Source organism: Carassius gibelio, chromosome B3 (genome assembly GCF_023724105.1).
Source record: "Carassius gibelio isolate Cgi1373 ecotype wild population from Czech Republic chromosome B3, carGib1.2-hapl.c, whole genome shotgun sequence".
Lineage (NCBI taxonomy): Eukaryota > Metazoa > Chordata > Actinopteri > Cypriniformes > Cyprinidae > Carassius > Carassius gibelio.
Genome location: NC_068398.1, coordinates 2,516,745 through 2,538,450, shown reverse-complemented (window position 1 = coordinate 2,538,450; position 21,706 = coordinate 2,516,745). Strand labels below are relative to the sequence as shown.

The following is a 21,706-nucleotide window of genomic DNA, read 5'->3' as shown; positions in this document are numbered from 1 at the left end:
GCTCCAGGAGACCCATGTAAGATCACTGCACTCAACCTCCTCCAGCTCCAGGAGACCTGTGTAAGAACACTGCCATCATCCTCCTCCAGCTCCAGGAGACATGTGTAAGATAACTGCACTCATCCTCCTCCAGCTCCAGGAGACCTGTGTAAGATCACTGCCATCATCCTCCTCCAGCTCCAGGAGACATGTGTAAGATCACTGCACTCAACCTCCTCCAGCTCCAGGAGACCTGTGTAAGATCACTGCCATCATCCTCCTCCAGCTCCAGGAAACATGTGTAAGATCACTGCACTCAGCCTCCTCCAGCTCCTGGAGACCGGTGTAAGATCACTGCACTCAACCTCCTCCAGCTCCAGGAGACCCATGTAAGATCACTGCACTTATCCTCCTCCAGCTCCAGACCTGTGTGAGAACACTGCCCTCAACCTCCTACAGCTCCAGGAGACCTGTGTAAGATCACTGCACTGAACCTCCTCCAGCTCCAGGAGGCCTGTGTAAGATCAGTGCACTCATCCTCCTCCAGCTCCAGGAGACCTGTGTAAGATCACTGCACTCAACCTCCTCCAGCTCCAGGAGACCCATGTAAGATCACTGCACTCAGCCTCCTCCAGCTCCAGGAGACATGTGTAAGATCACTGCCATCATCCTCCTCCAGCTCCAGGAGACCTGTGAAAGATCACTGCACTCAACCTCCTCCAGCTCCAGGAGACCTGTGTAAGATCACTGCACTCAACCTCCTCCAGCTCCAGGAGACCCATGTAAGATCACTGTACTCAACCTCCTCCAGCTCCAGGAGACCCATGTAAGATCACTGCACTCAACCTCCTCCAGCTCCAGGAGACCTGTGTAAGAACACTGCCATCATCCTCCTCCAGCTCCAGGAGACATGTGTAAGATCACTGCACTCATCCTCCTCCAGCTCCAGGAGACCTGTGTAAGATCACTGCCATCATCCTCCTCCAGCTCCAGGAGACATGTGTAAGATCACTGCACTCAACCTCCTCCAGCTCCAGGAGACCTGTGTAAGATCACTGCCATCATCCTCCTCCAGCTCCAGGAAACATGTGTAAGATCACTGCACTCAGCCTCCTCCAGCTCCTGGAGACCTGTGTAAGATCACTGCACTCAACCTCCTCCAGCTCCAGGAGACCCATGTAAGATCACTGCACTTATCCTCCTCCAGCTCCAGACCTGTGTGAGAACACTGCCCTCAACCTCCTACAGCTCCAGGAGACCTGTGTAAAATCACTGCACTCAGTCTCCTCCAGCTCCAGGAGACCCGTGTAAGATCACTGCACTCAACCTCCTCCAGCTCCAGGAGACATGTGTAAGATCACTGCCATCATCCTCCTCCAGCTCCAGGAGACATGTGTAAGATCACTGCACTCAACCTCCTCCATCTCCAGGAGACATGTGTAAGATCACTGCACTCATCCTCCTCCAGCTCCAGACCTGTGTGAGAACAATGCCCTCAACCTCCTGATTTCCTGGTCACAGAAAATATATATAATCTACACTAAGTTTTCCACATGCACGCAGACAGTAACCCGATATAAACCACAACTTAATGGATATTCGACGCAGCTGCTCTTCACTTCTTCAGAAGCACGGGATGATGTGGTAGCATCGAGCACTCTGATTGGTTGGGATTATCCGGGACATTCAAGAATATTTGGGCCTTTGTACAAACACAGCTGATTGGCATTTAAAGGAACCTGCAGTGAAACCACTCAATGTGAACAGAGCTGTTTTTGACAGGGTAAAATTGTGTTGTTTTAAACTACAATTGAGAAATTTAAACTAAAGTTTGCTATAGACTTTTTATTAAGACCCTAAAGAGTCCTATCAACTTGTGGAAAATGGGCATCAGATGACCCCTTTAAAATGTGAGTCTCAAGGTATCCTTTACGCACAAAAAAACTTTCCACACTGAGAGCAGGTTCAGTTCAGTTCATTTTATTCATTTCCCAAAGGCAATTTGGTTGCAGCAATCAAACATTTCACATTAACAACAAAAACACTACATTTCCTTCCCAAAATGTACAAAAAAATAAGTCCAAAAATACGACATGATGAGGAAAAAAAACATAAGTCACACTGGACTATAAGTCGCATTTATTTAGAATTTCCAGTTACCGTTTTCAGCTGCATATTTTACTACCTGCAGTTTGTAATCTGCAGAATAGGGTTTTCTTTTTGGGGGCATTTTGTTTGCATTCAGTCTTTCTCAGTTGTCTTTAAGTTAATATTTCAGTTAACAGTTTTCAGTTGTTTTCAGGTGTATGCTACAGTAGCACTGAGCAGCAGAGAGCGCTCTCTCGCGACTGTAGATGGTAATGTGTCCTTACTTTTTCTATTACTGTCTGGTATGGCAACTCTACTGTCCAACAGAGGTTGCAGCTAGACAGGATAGTTAATACAGCCTCAAAAATCATTGGCTGCAAACTCTCCCCCATCTGTGAGATCTATGAGGCCCGTATTCATCAGAAAGGCATAAAGATGCTACAAGATGATAGTCAACTCCTTTTTCTCCCTACTTCCATCAGGGAGAAGGATGAGAGCTATTAAGACAAAAACCTCTCGCTTCCTCAACAGCACATACTGCAGAGCCATTAAATCTCTAAACATCTCTCAATCCCTGAACCAGTCCTTTATGAAAAAAGGCTCTCTTAATGAGTCCACATAATTTGCATTTGTATGTTTTTTAATACACCTTAAACCCTTTTATATGTTTTATGTTAACCATACTAGTGTACTTTTGTATATTTATTGTAAAGCTGTGGATTTGCATTTTGTATTCTTATGCTAATAGTCACTTTTACTTGACATTAGCCATTATAGCATCCTGGACTGTCATGCAGTTATGTGGTGAGTGTTGTGTTTCCTTTATTTTTTTTATCTGCCTGTGTCAAGTGTCGTCCCGTATGGGATTTCGTCTGTGTATATATTTGCTCTATGTATTTGTTTGTAGTTTGTGGATGTCCTGCTATGAGCACACTGAAGCAAATCCCTAACAACTTGCACCGAGTTGTATGGCAATAAAGTATTGAATCCTGAATCCTAATGTTTTCTCTTGATTCATATCAAATTAATTTTGATAAATAAGTTTCACCTGACTATAAGTCACAGGACCAGCCAAACTATGAAACAAAATTACATATTGTGCCTTTACAGTATGTTTCAAGAAAGCATTCTGACACTACATAATAAAATCCAACCACAGGGACAAACATGGTGTACTCCTCACTCAATAAGCTAACGATTACTGAATTCTCAGTAAATGTTATAGTATGCCTATTTCTAAAACTACTCTTAGAGTATTTGTGTACAAGAGAAATACTAAAGGGGAGAGGACACATCCTTGAGGTGATCCAGTTGATGACAGTCATTCAGAAAAACAGTCATTTACTTTGACTCCCCAAGGTGAAAGGCTTTTATGAAGAGTGGGTTACCAAATGAACCTTACAATGTCCTTTCTGTGTAAAAGTTTTTCCAAACAGAGAGCAAGTGAAAGACTTTTACCCAGCATGAATAAACATGTGCCTCTTAATGTTTGATATGTATGTAAAACACTTTCCACACTGGGAGCAGCAGAAAGCATTTTATGAAGCGTGAGCTACCAAGTGAATATTAAGTTGTGCTTTCAGTGTAAAACTCTTTCCACACTGAGAGCAGCTATGAGACTTTATCCCAGCATGAATTAACATGTGATTCCTTAAGCTTGCTTTATGTGTAAAACTCTTTCCACACTGAGAGCAGCCGAAAGGCTTTATCCCAGTATGAATTGACATGTGCTTAATAAGATAACTCTTACATATGAAACACTTTCCACAATGAGAGCAACTGAAAGACTTTATCCCAGCATGAATTAACATGTGATCATTTAAGCTTCCTTTCTGTGTAAAACTCTTTCCACACTGAGAGCAGCTGAAAGGCTTTATTCCAGCATGAATTATCATGTGGTTCTTAAGGCTTTCTTTGCGTGTAAAACTCTTTCCACACTGAGAGCAACTGAAAAGTTTTTCTGAAGAGTGAGTTACCAAATGACTCTTAAGGTGTGCTTTCTGTGTAAAACTCTTTCCACACTGAGAGCAGCTGAAAGGCTTTATCCCAGTATGAATTAAAATGTGCCCCTTAAGAGTTTTGTTACTTGTGAAACTCTTTCCACATTGAGAGCAGCTGAAAGGCCTCTTGACTTCCGTTTTTTTAATGCCGCAACTCACTGATTTTTCTCCATTGACATCATGATGTTTCTGATCCTGATATTTCTCCTCTACTTCATTCAGATCTCGCTTTTCTTCTTTCATTTTCATCAGGCCTATAAAAAAGGATGAACATCAAATGGTAAATTTGAAAAATAAGAGGATAAAATATTTGTGTACAGGTGAAAATGACGTCAAAACTGTCATTTTTTAACATTGCATTATGTTGCCAGGCCAATAGATGTTGATGAATCTTACTTTATGATTTTGTTGATATGATTTTACTCCAGTGACTTCATTTAAATCTGTTATCATTCTCTTCAGTAACTGTGTATGCAAGTAATTGTGTGTGTCCAAATAGGGATGGCCGATATGGCCTAAAAAAAGTATCACGATAATTTCAGGTATTTCTTGCGATAACGATACAAATTATGATAAATTATTTTCTTCTGTCAAATATCAGATTATGTTATGTTTAAGTTGTGTTCCAGTGACTGTGCTGAAAAACATCACAACAACAACAACTACACAATAATAATTCAAATCAGTTTCCAGTTTAAAATGTAAACAGATTCTGTATTTATTTGTACTCTCATGATGCAAAAATAGTGCAAACAGCAAAAGTAACAATCACAAACCATGTCTTTAATTGTGTTTCAAAATTAAAACAGAGTACAACTGCAAATAAATCCTGATAAAGTAACAACCAATTAGGTAGTTAAATTTTCAATTTTCACTCTTGTCCCATTGAACTAATTTTAAAAATAGTGCAAACACAATCAAAAAGTAACAATCCCAATTATGTCTTCAGATAGTTTACTAAATATTGCAAAACAAGATAACTTAAAAAACAAATTAATAAATTAAATTTAAATAAAAGTTTAATTAAACTGTAAACACTGATATACTCCTGCAAAATGTAGAAATGAGGGTGACATGAAAATTTCTGGTAGTGCAAGTTTAACACACACACTAGTGTGATTCAGTAGCTTCCAAAAAATATAATTTTTGGTCAAGAAGACCAACATCTTAACTGTAGTTGGTTTCAGAAGAGACCTTTGGCATGTCACTACATTTCCAGCAGCGCTGAAATGAGGATGTATTAGTGGCGGGGACGCACAAGTACTTTTTCACCAAATGACTGATGTTAGGGAAATTCACCTCATGTACCTTCCACCACGTAAGGGGATTGCAAGTGGCCCATGCAGGTAGTTGTTTAATTCAGCCTCCATTTACTCTGTTTCAGAAAGGGTGGTGGTCATCTCAGCAGCTGGTTTCTTGAAAAAAAACTTCCAAGACTCTTCTTCTGCCTTTTAGATGCACTCTGAGCTTCTTGTTGATTCAGATGACATTACAGGGGTAGAAGAGCCAGCATCACTTGGCATGGCAGAAAGGGATTCCACCTCTTTGACTACTCTGGCTTTGATGACCAGGATCTCTTCTTGACTCATATACTGAGTGCGGAAGCGTGGATCAAGAACTGTTGCCATGTTGATCAGTTCCTGAACCTCTTAGTCATCATATTTGGTGTTCATGTAGTCCAATATTGAACTTTGAACTTAACTGGTGAGATCTTGCTTCCACAGCTCTGTCATTCCTGGTATCCCTCATGCTTCTCCCTGCAAAACAAAAAACTATTTGTTTATTTAGTAGTATTCAGCAGTATTTATTTATGTTTCTTTTGAATAAAATAAATGCAATAAAAAACAAAACCAAAAAAAAGTTAAAAGAAAAAAGTTAAAGTTCAGTTAAAATTAAAAATAGATGAAACTAAAAAAATAAATGAACATTTAATATGTTCGATGTTCAATTTATTTATAAAAGCACATACCGTATTTTTCGGACTATAAGTCGCACATGAGCATAAGTCGCATCAGTCCAAAAATACATCATGACGAGGAAAAAAACATATAAGTCACACCGGACTATAAGTCGCATTTATTTAGAACCAAGAACCAAGAGAAAAAATTACCGTCTACAGCCGTGAGACTGTAATGTTTTCTGTTAGTTCATTTCTCTTGGTTCATGTCAAATTAATTTTGATAAATAAGTCGCACCTTACTATAAGTCGCAGGACCAGCCAAACTATGAAAAAAAGTGTGACTTAGTCCAGAAAATACGGTACTAATACAACAAAAATTGACCACAGTGCTGTACAAAAGGTAAAATAAAACAATCATCAAGACATTTAAAATAAGGACCTTGCTACAGACAACGTCATACTCTAAAGCGACACTATTAATATCCTATCATACCATTAACACAGCACTCATAAATGATCAAAAGCCAGAGTGAAAAAGTAAGTTTTTAAATGTCGTTTATACTCTATAAGAGAGGAACATTCCCTGATATGAGGTAAACTATTCCACAGCCAATATTAAATGCATTTATTAAATATAAACATTAGCTAATTTAATGAATTACTGTACAAAATACTGCATAGTCACATTACTAATGCAGAAACCAATTCATAAATACAGTTAATATTAAGCTCATGTTTACTCCGTGTGCTTGCATTAAATATACTGACACAAGAGAGAAAGAGTCAACTTACCAATAGCAATGTGTAGACAATGGCTAATGCAAGACCGTCTTGTCCACGTTTAGAGTGGCTGCTTTTACTATATTGGCCCCGCTATCCGTTGTCAGGCACACTTGTTTCTCCTCATGTAAATTCCATTCTTGAAGGAACTGCTTGAAGGCTTTCGCGGTGCTTTCACCCGTGTGGTCATCTGGGAAAAAAACTTGTCTGGATGCAACTGTTACGGTTTACGCTGCCGGAAGGAACATGGAGCCGAGGATAAACGAAATAAGGCTTTTATTATATCCAACACAGGGGATATCCAACATGGAGCACAGAGGAAGACACACGTAAGTAGCAAGTAGACCCGACAAAACAGAACTGAAAGGACAAGGCTTATGTACAAAGGATAATTGAGGAAACACAGGTGGATGGCATGACTAAATTAACAGGGAAATGGAACACATGGGGAATAGAATAGACACACCTGGGAACTAATCAAACCAAATACGGAAGACAGAAACTGGGTCACAGGGGCAAAAACACACTAAATGAATCCAGGTATGTAACAGTACTCCCCCCTCCCGGTAGGTGCGTCCTCGCACCGTAGAAACAACAGAGGGAGGCATGGGTGGGAACTTGGGAGGAGGTTCTGGTGGAGGACAGACTCCCAGGAGGGGGCCAGCAGACAGGGACCATGGAGGAAGGAGCCAGGGAGGACAGGAGCAGGAGGAGCCAGATGGTCCACCAGAGACCAGCCAGGACGGAGATCCATGGTGGAGTCGATGGCGGGAGGAGCCATTGTGAAGGAGGGGTCGACGACACCAGGGGGCCGACAGGCGGAGATTGCACCAGTGGGTGAGGAGCCCAAGATGGAGCCGCACAGCCACAGAGCCAGGGTGACATTGAGGATCCGTAGGGCCTAGGTGGAGCAGAAGGCTCAGGCGACCAAGGCGGAGGTGGGGTCCTGGAAAACCGCTGTGGAGCCGGAGCGACTGAGGATGGAGGTGGAACCAGAGGGAAGGAGGAGCCTGACAGAGCCGGAGGGATGGAGTGACGATGTGGAACCAGAGGACTGGAGTCCCGAGGCGGCGGATGGTCGACGACTGACCAAGGTGGAGCCGGAGGGACGAGGGAGCCCAGTGGAGCAGGTGGGATGCCAGGCCACGGTGGAGACGAGGGAGCTAAGAGCCAAGGCGGAGCCACTGGGTCGAAGGACCGAGGAGGAGTCCAGGGCTCGGAGGCTGGAGGCGGAGACAGGGCCTTAATGCGCCAAGGTGGAGCTGGAGACTGGCAGTCCAGCGGCGAACCATCGCGCCCAGATGGCGCGGTCTGAGGGTGAGCTGGGGGACTGACTGGCACCAGCAGGGATGACGAGGAACTGGCTGGTCTAGGAGGAGAGAGAAGAAGGATCGGAGGAAACACAGGAGGATCAGGACTGGACGGAACCAGCGGAAGTGGAGCAGAGGGACTGGCAGGTTTGGGAGGAGGTGGGAGAGGGAAGCTGGGAGGGAATACAGGAGACACAGAAGATTCAGAGCTGGGCGGAACCAGCGGAGACACAGAAGATTCAGGGCTGGGCGGAACCAGCGGAGAAACAGAAAATTCAGGGCTGGGCGGAACCAGCGGATAAACAGAAAATTCATGGCTGGATGGTGGTTGGCTGGTCTCTGGCTCGGGAGTGGGCCTGGCGAGATCCTCCATGGGGCAGACGGTGAGAGGTGACCCATTTCTCGCCAGAGTCCACTCCACGAATGCGGTGAATTCCTCCCGAGGACCATCTTCGGGCGACAACGCTCTGCACTTGGAGTTCAGGCTGGTGTTATAGAAGGTGCAGAACGCGTAGTCCGGGTAGCTGGTGGCATTCGCTAGCAGAAGAAACCGTCTGGTATGGTCCTCAAGGGAACGTCCTTCCTGCTCCAGCATGAGGAGGAGGAATTCGGGGCTATAGAGGGGATCCGTCAACACACTACGGAAAGAAAAAGACTGAAAAAACTGGGAAAAAAATGGAGGGAAAACACGCAGTTTTTAAACTTTTTAGGTCGGGTCTTCTGTTACGGTTTACGCTGCCGGAAGGAACACGGAGCCGAGGATAAACGAAATAAGGCTTTTATTATATCCAACACAGGGGATATCCAACATGGAGCACAGAGGTAGACATGCTTAAGTAGCAAGTAGACCTGACAAAACAGAACTGAAAGGACAAGGCTTATGTACAAGGGATAATTGGGGAAACACAGGTGGATGGCATGACTAAATTAACAGGGACATGGAACTCATGGGGAATAGAATAGACACACCTGGGAACTAATCAAACCAAATACGGAAGACAGAAACTGGGTCACAGGGGCAAAAACACACTAAATGAGTCCAGGTATGTAACAGCAACAGCTGTTCAAACTCCAGTCACTCATTATGTAGTGGACCGTAAGACTAATGTACTACTTAGTCGTTTTGCTACTCCACATGTCTGCAGTTGAAGCATAAAAATCCGCCGTTGACAGTGATGTTTGTACACTACCGCGGCACTCTTTATACATCGCTGGCAGGGCTGTTTTGGAAAAGTACTTCCTTGAGGGCATGTTTTATCTTGTTTCCAGTTTATGGATCATTCGCTTGAATCCTTCTTTTTTTTCCACCGTTTGGAATGGCAACATGTCTTTTGTCAAACAAAACACGACTGCTTCTGTCAGTTCGTTACATCGTTTACTTTGCTTATCATAAGGGACGCAGTTAGCAAATGCGCTGGCAATTTTCGTCTGGGTGGGAATTTTCTTACACCTAGGTACACTTGTAGTTTTTGTCTCCATTGCCTCGCGTATCTTCTGACTTTCTTCATACTCTGGTTTGTGTTTGTGTTTCAGATGGTGGAACAAATTGGACGCGTTTCCACTCTTTTTCTGCAAAATTTGCAGATTACAGTAGTTTGCTCCTCATCTGATTTTCTGTAACCAAACCAGTTCCAAATTGTAGAGGTAGCTCCTCGCTTAACAAGCTCCTCTTCAGCATCGCGTCTGCCTTCTGCCATTCTTGTTTTCACCCCATCCGCACACACAAAACTACGTCATCAACTAGACTTATCGTTATTATGGTGACGTGACAAATTTTTATTGTGAGGAGAATTTTCAACGGTATATCGCAAACGTTAAGATATCGCCCATAAGGTTTCAGATCAATGTAATAGAGCAGTTCAATAAATTCTTGTTTCATTTATAAATAAGTATTGTCTTGTGTGGTGTGTTTTAAGATTAAACTTTGCCCAGATCAGAGCTACCTAGCTAGTAATGTATAAATTATCATCCTGTTTGTATTCTCATTATCCATGAAGTAATAAAAACAGAATTGTAAAGATATACTGATTTTAACGTTCGCTGGATGAACCGTTGATGAAGTATAAACAAATTAAATTTGGAACTGGTTCAATTAAAGCAATTCAAATCTTTAGATTTGATTCTTCTCAAAATAAATGAGCTAATATTTCCTTACGTCTTGTCTGATTTTTTTTTATATCGATATTCCATTTTTGAGAACTGATACAGTATCGGCAAACAAAATATGAGATTTCCAAATTGTGAGTTAGTTTCTTCCGCATCTCATCCAATGCCTGTGGTTCTAATTCCAAAACATAATTTTATACCTAGTAAGGGGGACTTGAGCTGTTGATAGCAAACAAATGCAGTTAATAACTAAGCTGTTAGAGAGCAAAAGAGAGAGAGAGAGAAAGAGCATTTGAATTATCTCAAGTCTGTCCGAAAAAGTGTTTGGCTAATATATCTATTAACAGTGAAATTTTGAGTTCCTTCACGAACTGCCAATATTTTACCCGAAAATAATTGCATACCTAAGGACAGGGTTTCTCAATAGGCGGCCCACGTGCAAGAGAGAAAAATGTTTGGCCCACACTAATTTCACAAAATGTGGCAAGAAAATTCAAAGGCAGCATCAGATAGAGACATTCACTTTCATCACGTCTACACCAGACGCGAGTGGCACGGGGCGACGCAACAAAATACAACAGAACTCATTATAATCAGTATCCCAAAACAAATCCCAGACAGAAAACTGCTGAATCTTTCTTTTTATGACAAATTATTTGCAGTGCTTTGTTGCGTCCAGTGTAGATATTCAATGTGACAGCAAAAACATTGCAAGTGTGAAGTAAAGAAAAGTGGACACTGAAAATAGATTTGAGTGAACGATACCACCTTTAGCCTAATTCATTTTCAAGATCAGAGGTAAAATATCTATTGCTGCTTTTACTATGGATATGAAGATCCCGCAAAATTATATTCAATCTCATATTAGACACTTTTAACATTGAATAAAGCACATAGTCATTACCTGACATTATTACTGTCATATTTTGTATGTTGTTCCTGCCATGACAAATAAAAAGAATAAATAGAATTCTGTGTCGTTTATAGTCACGTGTCACTGCAGCAGGTGATTAGGACAAAAACTACATGGAAAAGATACTTTTGATAGCATCGCATCAAGTTTGTTTGGGACACACAGTGTTACTGTTTGATCCCCCTCAAATAATTGAAGTATTAAAATATTAATGCTGAAATATCTAATAATTGAATCTGCAATTAGAGAAAGTGGAGAGAAGAGATCCAGTCTGGAGATGAGCAGGAAAAGTTGATTTGTAGGGATGCACCGATATCGATACCGGTATCTGGTATCGGCCTCGATACCACATTTTCTAAAGTACTCGTACTCGTTAAAAGTCCCCCGATACCGGGGACCGATACCATGGTCTGAGAAATGTCTATGTTTGAGCGGCGTGTAAGGGGTTAATCAAAGGCGCCGAGTGCCCGCCCCCAGGCCCCGCCCCGGCTGCAGCTCAGAGCGGGGAGAAGGCGATGAAAGACAACATGTCAGCTGTGTGGAACTATTTCAAAGTGAATGAAGACGAAAAAACCAAGGCGGACTGCAAAGTGTGCTCAGCGAAATTGTCCAGAGGAGGCTCAAAATGTAGCGCATTTAACACAAGTTATTTAATCAAGCACCTAAAATCCCAACATGACAATGAGTACAAAGAGTTAACCCACGCTTCTAAACCAACACAACCCATGCTGCAGCAAATGACTATTTATATATAAACTAACAATGAGGCAATAATAATTGGCTCAAATAAAACTAGGGGTGCTCCGATCACGATCGGCCGATCGTTATGCGCATCTCGTCAGTAAAGCCGGTTTTCTAATCAGCGGTTAATTCCATCAGGTGCGTGATTTCACATAGAGCCGTTGTTAATAGAGAACATGCGCAAATCACGTTAATTTTCAGCGTTTATTGGCGCATCTTCTCAGTTAACAACGGCTCTGTGTAGTAACAGTTGCTCTATGTGAAATCACGCACCTGATGGAATCGTGATCGTGATCGGAGCACCCCTAAATAAAACATCAAAACCAAGAAATTACATGATTGTATTGAACACCATTGTTAAAATACTGTTTACAAAGCTCCTGTGTAATACGCGCTAGATGGATATATTTGACCATTTCGGCTCACAGCTTTTTGTCGCGTTCCTCCATTCATCAGGGCTGGGACTCTGCAGTTGAATACTATTATGCGTCTCGTGTTAATAAAAGCAAAACATTCTGACTGACTACTAATATTAGTTAATGTCATACCATTGTTAGGTGAACGCATGGACTCAAAAGTGATATCAACAAGATTTATTTATTTTTTTTTATTTTTTTTTTAAATTTAGGATTAAACGCTGCAAGCCGGAAATCCGGCACGGTGCCGGAGAACTTTAAGCCCTGCATTTCACAAGTCCACAACAACAGACAAATTCGGAAATGGCTATTGTGTTTTATTTTTGTGTTTGATGAATCCTCAGTGAATCCTACAGTGCTGAGAGTGCAGAAAATCTACTTTTCTTAAAAAAAAACCCTGCCACTCACTTTTTCTAAATAGGCTCCATTAAGTGAGTCTTCTTAGACTTGATGTTAATACCTACCTCAGTTGCACTATCTGCCGCAGTTCTATGTTGGTGGATGATGTTAGTTTATTCAAATATTGTGCACTAAATAGCAAAGATGTTTATTAATGTCCTTTGTGTTGTCCAAAGCGGCTGAGTTTACAACAAACTGAAAAAAATACTTGAGTTGCACTGTCACTGTTTAATTTTTTAAAAATAATTATTTATTCTGTAATATTTTGCATACAACATGCTTTTCATTTTAAATAAATGTTCTTAATTCCAAACTAGTACTTGTTTTTTTTTTTGTTAAATTTATATGACTAAAGCTGTTACCTGTAAATTGAAATCATGTTTTTTTTTATTAAGTACTCGGTATCGGTATCTGCGAGTACTGAAATGCAAGTACTCGTACTCCAAAAAAGTGGTATCGGTGCATCCCTATTGATTTGCATTGCAGACATGAGCCCCTTTCACACTGCACGTCGGACCCGCAATATTCCCGTAACATTGCCTGGTCGCCTTCTGTGTGAAAGCAACCACGTCCCGGAATTGATTACCGAATCGAACCCGGGTCGGGGACATAGTAACATTGCGGTAATCGATCCGGAACGAGCGCTGTGTGAACAAAAGCCAGATCTAATTCGGTATCGAAGTGATGACGCGCGTTATCGCGCGACTCTTTTACCGGCTGTTTTGAAGGAATATCAACATTCGCGACGAAAACACATGTGCAAACTGTAATGAAGCAGAGATCAGTTAGTTCCTCACTTTCCGCGCTGACGCAGAGATCGTTTGCTTGCTTCAGTTAAAGTATAACGTGCCAAGCGTTGTCGACTCGTACATTACACGTCACGCGCTGATGTCACGTGTCGTTACGGGATCTTCAGGGGTTGTGTGTGAAAGCACGCACATATACCGGGTCATCACTGGCTGTGTGAAAGTGCCAAATCTAGCGACCAGGGAACAATTACAGGAACACTTTACCCCTGTATTTGCCGGAATGGCAGTGTGAAAGGGGCTATGGAGAGACAGATTTTTTGTTAGTTTGTATATTTTAAATATTCAACAAAGTGCTTCTAATACAAATGAATATTTACTGAATATTTATCTTGTGACCATCTTTTTAAAAAAAGCAACAATAATAATTGTAATTATATATATGTGTGTGTGTGTGTGTGTGTGTATATATATATGTATATATATATATATATATATATATATATATATATAGATCAGTGGTTCTTGGCTTGGTATTGTTGGCAGAATTCGTCTCTTGGCAAAAACTAATCAAGGAACCCTAACTTAGGACATTCTTCAGCCAGATTCAAGCAATCAATGGCCCTGTCATATTATTTATTTTTTTAACACATACAATGCATTTTTTGGCTAGTGCTACAGATTATGACTGGTTTTGTGGTTCAGGGTCACATATTATAGTAAAAGTCCATTTGCATTTTTGCAAAGCTTGTTGCAGAACTGTTAATGACTTAGTGAAATGTACTGAACAAGCAAAAATAATGCTCTACTGAGACATTCAGATGATTTAAAATAAGTACAGTCCTATGTTGAATTACTTAAAATCTGGTTTCTATTAGCGTAAAAACTAATTTAGTCTGAGTTCAACAGTTTTATGATTACAAAAAGTAACAATAAAGTCTAATTAAAGTAATAAATAAATCTCCTCAGTGAACGTTCACTCACATTTCCATATAAACTTTAAAACATGGATTTAAGAAACTATAATCTTAGTTAAGATCTTATTTTTACATAAAGGATCTGTGAGTGTAACACATTCGTTTTAATGACTGTTTGAAGAATAAACACCAACCTCCTTGTTCCTCGTGTTTTATTCTGAAGGTTTCTGGTTCCTTGTGTTTTATTCTCTGGGTTTCTGGTTCCTCGTGTTCTACCTTCCATGTTTCTGGTTCCTCTTGTTTTATTCTCCATGTTTCTGGCTCCTCTTGTTTTATTCTCCTGGTTTCTGGCTCCTCATGTTCTATCTTCCATGTTTCTGGTTCCTCTTGTTTTATTCTCTGGGTTTCTGGTTCCTCGTGTTTTATTCTCCAGGTTTCTGGTTCACTTGTGTTCTCTTCACTCTCCTCTTTAACAAACATCTTCACAACAGCAGATCTCAGTTAAGAAGATACTCTTCCAGATATTCCTGCTTGCTTCAAAACTTAGTAAGGACTGTGAGGAAGATTCAAAATTTCAATTCAAAAACTGTATTTCTCTATTTACAGAAAAAACATTTCTAACAGTTTGTATTAAACAAGTATCAAGACAAGACAAGACAAAACAGAACAGAGCATGGTGAAACGAATCTTCTTCTTCTGAGGTTTAATGGTGTTCGGCAAACAAATGAATGTGTTTAGCGCCACCCGCTGGACTGGAGAGAGAAGCGACGAGCGGCATTTCTTTTTAAACTGTGCAAAAATTATACAAGCGTTTGTCCAAGCATATACAACTCACAACAAGTACAAAAACAAATAAACATTCATAAGAATATGTAAAGTGAAACAATTCATGCCGTGGTAAAATTACAATAATTTAAAGTAACAAAAAGCTTCATAGGTCTTTCTTGCTTTTTCATTCTTAATTTTATCTAATGTAGAACCATATTGTTTGATCTCTTTTATAAAATGTTTGGCATAGCATTTTTTTCACATGAATGTGATGTTTTCCAAGCAAAATTAAAAGGTGTGTAAGAAAGCACATTGTACTTTTTCAATCAACATTGTCCTGTACAAAAAATATCCAATATCATACAGATCAATTTGTATACATGTTCCAAACAATCTAGAAATGAAATGAGATACATCCAACTAAAACATTTTTGAATAAATACAATAAAAAAAAGATGAGTCAAAGATTCTTTGGCATTGCTGCAGAATTCACATATATTTTAATATTTTATAGGATACCTCTCTAATCTTATTATTAATAAAAAACGTATTTGTTATGGACCATACTTTTTTCCAGTTAACGTGTTCATATTTAGTAGACCAAAAAACATTGTTGAACATGGTAAATATTTTCTAATATATTTATTACTACATTTATTGATTACAATATTAATATCTCAAATAAATATTGTATCACTACAAAAACTAGTTTGATGATCAATGCTAACAGGAGAGCATCCAGGATTTCGCAATAATGATACCACTCTGCCAGGGATTGCATCCAAGATAATAGAGTATCCTCTTGGCCTCACAGGGATCATACATTTATTGAGAAATTCAGAATATGTTAAAACAGACCTTGTTCATTAACAGTGTTGGGTATAGTTACTTTAGAAAAAGTATTTAGTTAGGTTACAACGTTACCATCAATTAAAAGTAATCAGTTATGATACAGCGTTACCTATTCATAAAAGTAACGCGTTAGAGTACTCATGCGTTACCAAAAATTAAAAGCCGTTTGCAGCGGCTCACACATGACAGACACAGCCCCCGTTCCCTTTAAATGCACCTAAAAGTCGTGACTCCCGACAATGAATAACGTCAGTCATCCGACTAAATTAACACTGCAGGATAACAATAACAGGAAAGACAGTCAGCAATAGGCTATTCCACATGGCGTTTTATTTATTTATTATCACAGAACATATTATTAATCAAAATTCGCACCTAACGTTACCCAGCAAAGGTAACCTAGGCTACTGTATATTATGAGCACCACAAGATAACTCCTGATTTTTCTTTAACTTTAAATAATGCAGTTATCAAAGTACAAGTATGCTTACTTGTAAACACAACCTTAAACAGGCTTGCAGATTTAAATCCATTTAGAAATGATGAACAACCAGCCAGCCAATGATCTAACAGAAATTAACAGCTGCCTGTCAAACAAAAATGATAACAAACAGAATTAAATCCTTCACTGCCACACAGGCAAATGACAAATCGCTTAATAGCCGAACTAATTATTATTAAAGTGTCACTCACAGTCACAAGCCTAAATTCACTTTAAAACAGTCCTCTTACATTTACTCTTCAAAGTAGTGATTAAAACGTAGCGTTAAATTTGAGGTACAATTTTTGGCGGTCGACAGAAGCTTTTCACCAAAGCAGAGTGTGCATTTTACCGTTATGTTCTTTTCTTTTTCGTTGACAAATTGAAAATAATGTGCATACTTCCATAAACGCTGTCCTCTCTGCTATCTTGCCGGGATTTTGAAAAAAAAACAAAAAAAACCCACACACATGATACTGTACGTCCGCAGGTGGCACAGTAGACCTAGGACTACTGTCTGACAAAAAGCAGGCTGCAGTCGGGATTTTCCTTTCCTTAAAATAACGGATTACTTTTTTAAAAAAAATAACGAAGTTACTGATTACTTACGCACGAAACTAACGCGTTAAGTTACAAATTTCAGGAAAAAAGTAATTAGAGTACTCTAACGCGTTTACCCACAACACTGTTCATTAAGCAACTGACTAACTGTAAGAATTCCACTGTTGTACCACGTCTGATAAAAGATTGACTTATTATTCCATATAAAATATTGGTGCGGTGAAAAGTTATGTTTATAGATTAATTGCCAAGCCAGCACAACTTTTTCTGGAACATCTGCTGACATAGATATATAAACAGACCTTGAAAGCCCTTCTGCTTTTGAGAGTAGCACACGTCCATAAAGGGACAGATCTCTAATAAGCCACATATTGAATCTGTTTATAATTTTTTCAATAATAGGGTCAAAATTTAACAGGCTTTTCTGATTCAAATCTTTACACACCTTTATCCCAATGTATGTGACATCGTCTTTAATTGGTATTCCACAAATTTCTTTCAGGAAACAATCTTTAAGAGAGAATAAAGTGGACTAATTCTTATAGATTTTAAATCCCGAGATTCTGGAAGATTCTTCAATACATTTAATAACTTCATATATTTCCTCACTATTTTTAACAAAAATTGTAGTATCATCCGCTAGTTCGCTAAGTTTAATCTCTTTACCAGACACTGAAATTCCTTGAAAACTTGCTTTTTTGACATGAGCAGCCATGACTTGAGTAACCAATATGAAGAGAAAGGGTGATATAGGGCATCCTTGTCTTATCCCACGGCCCATATCAGATCTCTGACAGCTATCGTGAGACAACTGGAATGAACTATTACAAACCATTATAAAGCGTACGAATTGCCTTTTGAAAAAACTTTGAACATAAATTGATGTTCAATAGTGTCAAACGCTTTATAAAAATCAATTAATAATATAAAAGAATCATCTGAGATAAGGTGTCTATAATCAATGAAATGAAAAATTTATCTCATATTATTTCCAATATAACGGCCTTTCAGAAAACCTGACTGCCCTTCATCAATTATTGTATTTAAAAGTCGTTCTGCAAAAATCAATGAAAAGATTTTAGTATCATTATTTAATAAACTAATTGGTCTCCAATTTTCTAAGAACAATTTGTCTTTGTTAGGCTTGGGTATAAGTGTTATTACTTTAGTAATGTAATCCCATTAATATTGGTGGATAAATTACTAAGAAAAAGACCTGCATCATTTAGTTGATTATTTGGACTATATAATTTACTATAACATTTCTTAACAAAACAAGATATATCCTTGGTATGATCACCAGTAAGCCCATTTATTATTAATTTGTTTACAGAAGTTATTTCTCTATTTCTTTTTTCTAAATCAAAGGAATATTTAGTATTTTATTCTCCTGCTTCCATCAATTTTTTTGTCTTGACCTAACGAAAGCACCCCTAGCTTTCTCTTCATAAATATGATCCAGCTCATTCTGCTGTGTAGCAAGATCTAATAATTCAATGCTTGACATATTGTTTTAATTTTCTTTTTTCGTTTTCTTAATAGATTTTACATACAACATTGCAAATTTCCTTATTTCAAATTTAGTTTGTTCCCATAACTTCCCATAATTTTGATTTTTTTTTGCCCCTGGAGCCCCCTAGGTTTGGGCTAAGCCCTGAATGTTTACATCGTCTGGCTCCGCCCCTGGTGATCAGTTTAAAGTGAAAAAAGTGAAAAGTGACGTGACATTCAGCCAAGTATGGTGACCCATACTCAGAATTTGTGCTCTGCATTTAACCCATCCAAAGTGCACACACACAGAGCAGTGAACACACACACACACACACTGTGAGCACACAGCCGGAGCAGTGGGCAGCCATTTATGCTGCGGCGCCCGGGGAGCAGTTGGGGGTTCGATGCCTTGCTCAAGGGCACCTAAGACGTGGTATTGAAGGTGGAGAGAAAACTGTACATGTAACTTTACAATTGGAATTGTGGGTGTACAATGTACATATTAAAGCAACTTTATTACTCTGTTTATTAAAGATTCAAAACAGTATCAAAACAGTATCTGTGTCTGATCTAGATTTATAACTTGTAGATGAAAAATAAATAAATAAGTGCAAACATAATGTGAGATTTCTGTGCGTTTGAACATCAGAAAGAGGATTTCCAGAGTCTCTCTATTGTTTAATATCGCACAGAGACACTGAGGATTCATAATAAACTGTAAATCCAGCACAGAGGGGTTCAGTGAATGTGGTGTTGAGTGTGTGTAAGTGTGTGAGTGTGTGTGTGTCAGAGACGCTGTAGAAGGACAGAGAGCCGGCCGACACGTCCACATACACTCCTACTCTCTTAGAGGATGAAGCGTCAGCAGGTATTTCTGTGCTGTTTTTATCGTGCCAGACAGTGAATCTGTCATCAGAGCAATCCAGACTCCAGGATTTGTCATTCCATCCAAACATACAGCCTTCTCTCACTCCTTTCCTGCTGATTCCTTTATATGAGACTGATATATCAGCATTATCTCCGCTCCATTCAGTCTCCCAGTAACAGCGTCCAGTCAGGGTCTCAACACACAGAACCTGAGGAACATCATCAAATCTCTCTGGATGATCGGGATACTGCTGATGCTCATACTCATGTGTGATCCTCCTGTTCTCATCAGACAGCACGAGTCGAGTGTTTGCTGTGTTTGGATCCAGTGTGAGATCACAGGCCCCTGAACACAAGAAGACAGTGTGCATTTACAGCTTTGATTAGTCCAAACTGTCCTCATTGTTTACGAAAGTCCTCACTAATAGTGAAAGCTGTTGAACAGCGACTAGTGATTGGGATCTGAACTTGATGCAGACATGAAGGAAAAAACATATGTATTGCACAGATGATTTTCTATCATATTATGTACCTATGAATTTATATAGTTTATAATAATAAGAATAATAATTATTATTTTGTGTGTGTGGTGCCCTCTACTGACCAGCTTTCACTGAAATACATATACAAATGTTTTGATTATTAAATGTGTACTGACACAAACTAAAAATTATATTTCATCAGTGGACTAATGTTGATTGACTAAACAAGTTCTATATTAAAGTTTGACCCGTTTAAGAAGTATCAAATTATTATTGTTTTGTTTTATGACATAACAGGTGAATTAAGTTATGCATTGTACAACACTATGCAGTTAAATGTTGTCTAAAGTCTATGCAGTTAATGAATGGTTTAAATTTAAAATTCATCTGCTAGTTCTGTTATTTATTAATATTACAGCATACAAACATTAAAGTAGTTTACTCAACAAAAAAAATACAGTAATGGTTTAAAAATATTTACTGTAATCAGGAAATACAGGGACATGCTGTAAATTAAATTACAACAACACAGCTGTACATATTACAGTAACTGGTTGGCTGTAACAATGCTGTCAGTTTTATGCTTTACAATTTACAGGAATTTGTTTTACAGTGTACGCCTACATTAGTGTTACTGTGACATAAACTTGTACACATTCACTTGTTGAACATTTCCCAAACTATAATGCACAACTAAAATAAGTAAAATCAAGTGCAACATTTTTAAATATGAAATATTTAAACTCTGGTCGTATAAAAATATTTTATGGCATGTCATCCATATCTGGTTCTTAAGAAAAAAGACAGGTTTTTATTGCTAGTTAATAGATTACAGCATTAGACTACTTTGATCATTGGCCATTATAAATAACATAATGCTAACATACACAAACAATATATAAAAGAGCAAGATGCATCTTCTACATAACTATATCATGAGATATTTCGATTCACAAATATGTGTGTGAGAGAGAGAGAGCGAGTGTGTGAGATAAAGTGTGTGTATTTGTAGACCTACACTTTCGTGGTCCTGCTCTCATCCTGATCTCTCCTCCATGAGCTAAACTACAAACACACAAACACACAAACACACATTACTGAAGAGCTGCATCATTCACACACTTTCAGTATGTCAGCATTAAGTCAAAAGTACCATCAGACACTGGAAAGTACAACCCGCATTCACGCAACATCAACAGAAGTATACTTTGACAGGCTACACATTTGTTTAAGGGATGGGATGATTACTGGTGTCATGATAAAATTTCCCTCGGTTAGTATTATCATTTCGTATTTTAATTATCATTATAACTGTACACGATTACCACGATTTGAACAGACGTTCTACAGTGGTACCCACAGAACAAAGTCTTTTTACATTTAAAAAATAACATGATAATACTGATAACAGTAATATTTAGTTCAGTGATTTTTCATACCGTTACATCTCTAGTTTGACTGTATGCATACACTAGTGCAGAGGTTTACAAACCACTGTGCCATGGAAAATGATCAAAAACTTCCTCTCTCTATTATGTTTCGTTATTACGATTTTAAATCAAACTATTTTAAATCTATTATTTATAGTTATGTCAGTTTGCGGCTAAATCTTGTAATGCCATTGGATCCTCAATCTATGTTCTGCAAACATACTTTTATTAGATTTTTTAATGTTACTTAGCTAAACGTTGACTAGTCTAGATGTTGCAATTGGTTTAATGACACTTCACTATGAATATATAACTGATCAAATTGTTTGCCTTGTTGCTTAATTTTATACACACACACACACACACATACATATATATATATATATATAAACATAATTTTCATAAAACATGATGTGAGCTTATTGGGAACATGGGCGTGCTAAAAGGGTACAGCCAGACATTTTGCATTTAATGATGTA

General features: G+C 38.9%; 2 protein-coding genes across 13 annotated transcripts in view; both read right to left on the bottom strand.

Annotated features, from left to right (window-relative positions):
• The window catches only part of LOC127952151 (zinc finger protein 883), a 199,524-nt gene extending 184,538 nt beyond the window's left edge, over nucleotides 1-14,986 (bottom strand). The window contains exons 1-2 of one of the 3 annotated variants that reach the window (XM_052550495.1): nucleotides 14,562-14,986; nucleotides 14,490-14,531 (exon numbers count right to left, since the gene is read on the bottom strand). In XM_052550495.1, the coding sequence (XP_052406455.1) occupies nucleotides 14,490-14,531; nucleotides 14,562-14,775 (256 nt within the window). In that variant the 5' untranslated portion in view covers nucleotides 14,776-14,986. Of the gene's footprint in view, nucleotides 1-14,489 lie in introns of all 3 variants that reach the window. The other 2 variants (XM_052550494.1, XM_052550490.1) reach the window with 2 other exon arrangements.
• A 3,962-nt stretch (nucleotides 14,987-18,948) lies between these two features.
• LOC127952144 (NACHT, LRR and PYD domains-containing protein 12) overlaps nucleotides 18,949-21,706 on the bottom strand; it is a 91,100-nt gene continuing 88,342 nt past the window's right edge. For all 10 annotated transcript variants that reach the window (XM_052550466.1, XM_052550470.1, XM_052550462.1 and 7 more), the window contains 2 exons: nucleotides 20,816-20,862; nucleotides 18,949-19,661 (listed from right to left, as the gene is read on the bottom strand). In XM_052550466.1, coding sequence (XP_052406426.1) covers nucleotides 19,120-19,661; nucleotides 20,816-20,862 — 589 coding nt within the window. In that variant the 3' untranslated portion in view covers nucleotides 18,949-19,119. The remainder of the gene's footprint in view (nucleotides 19,662-20,815; nucleotides 20,863-21,706) is intronic.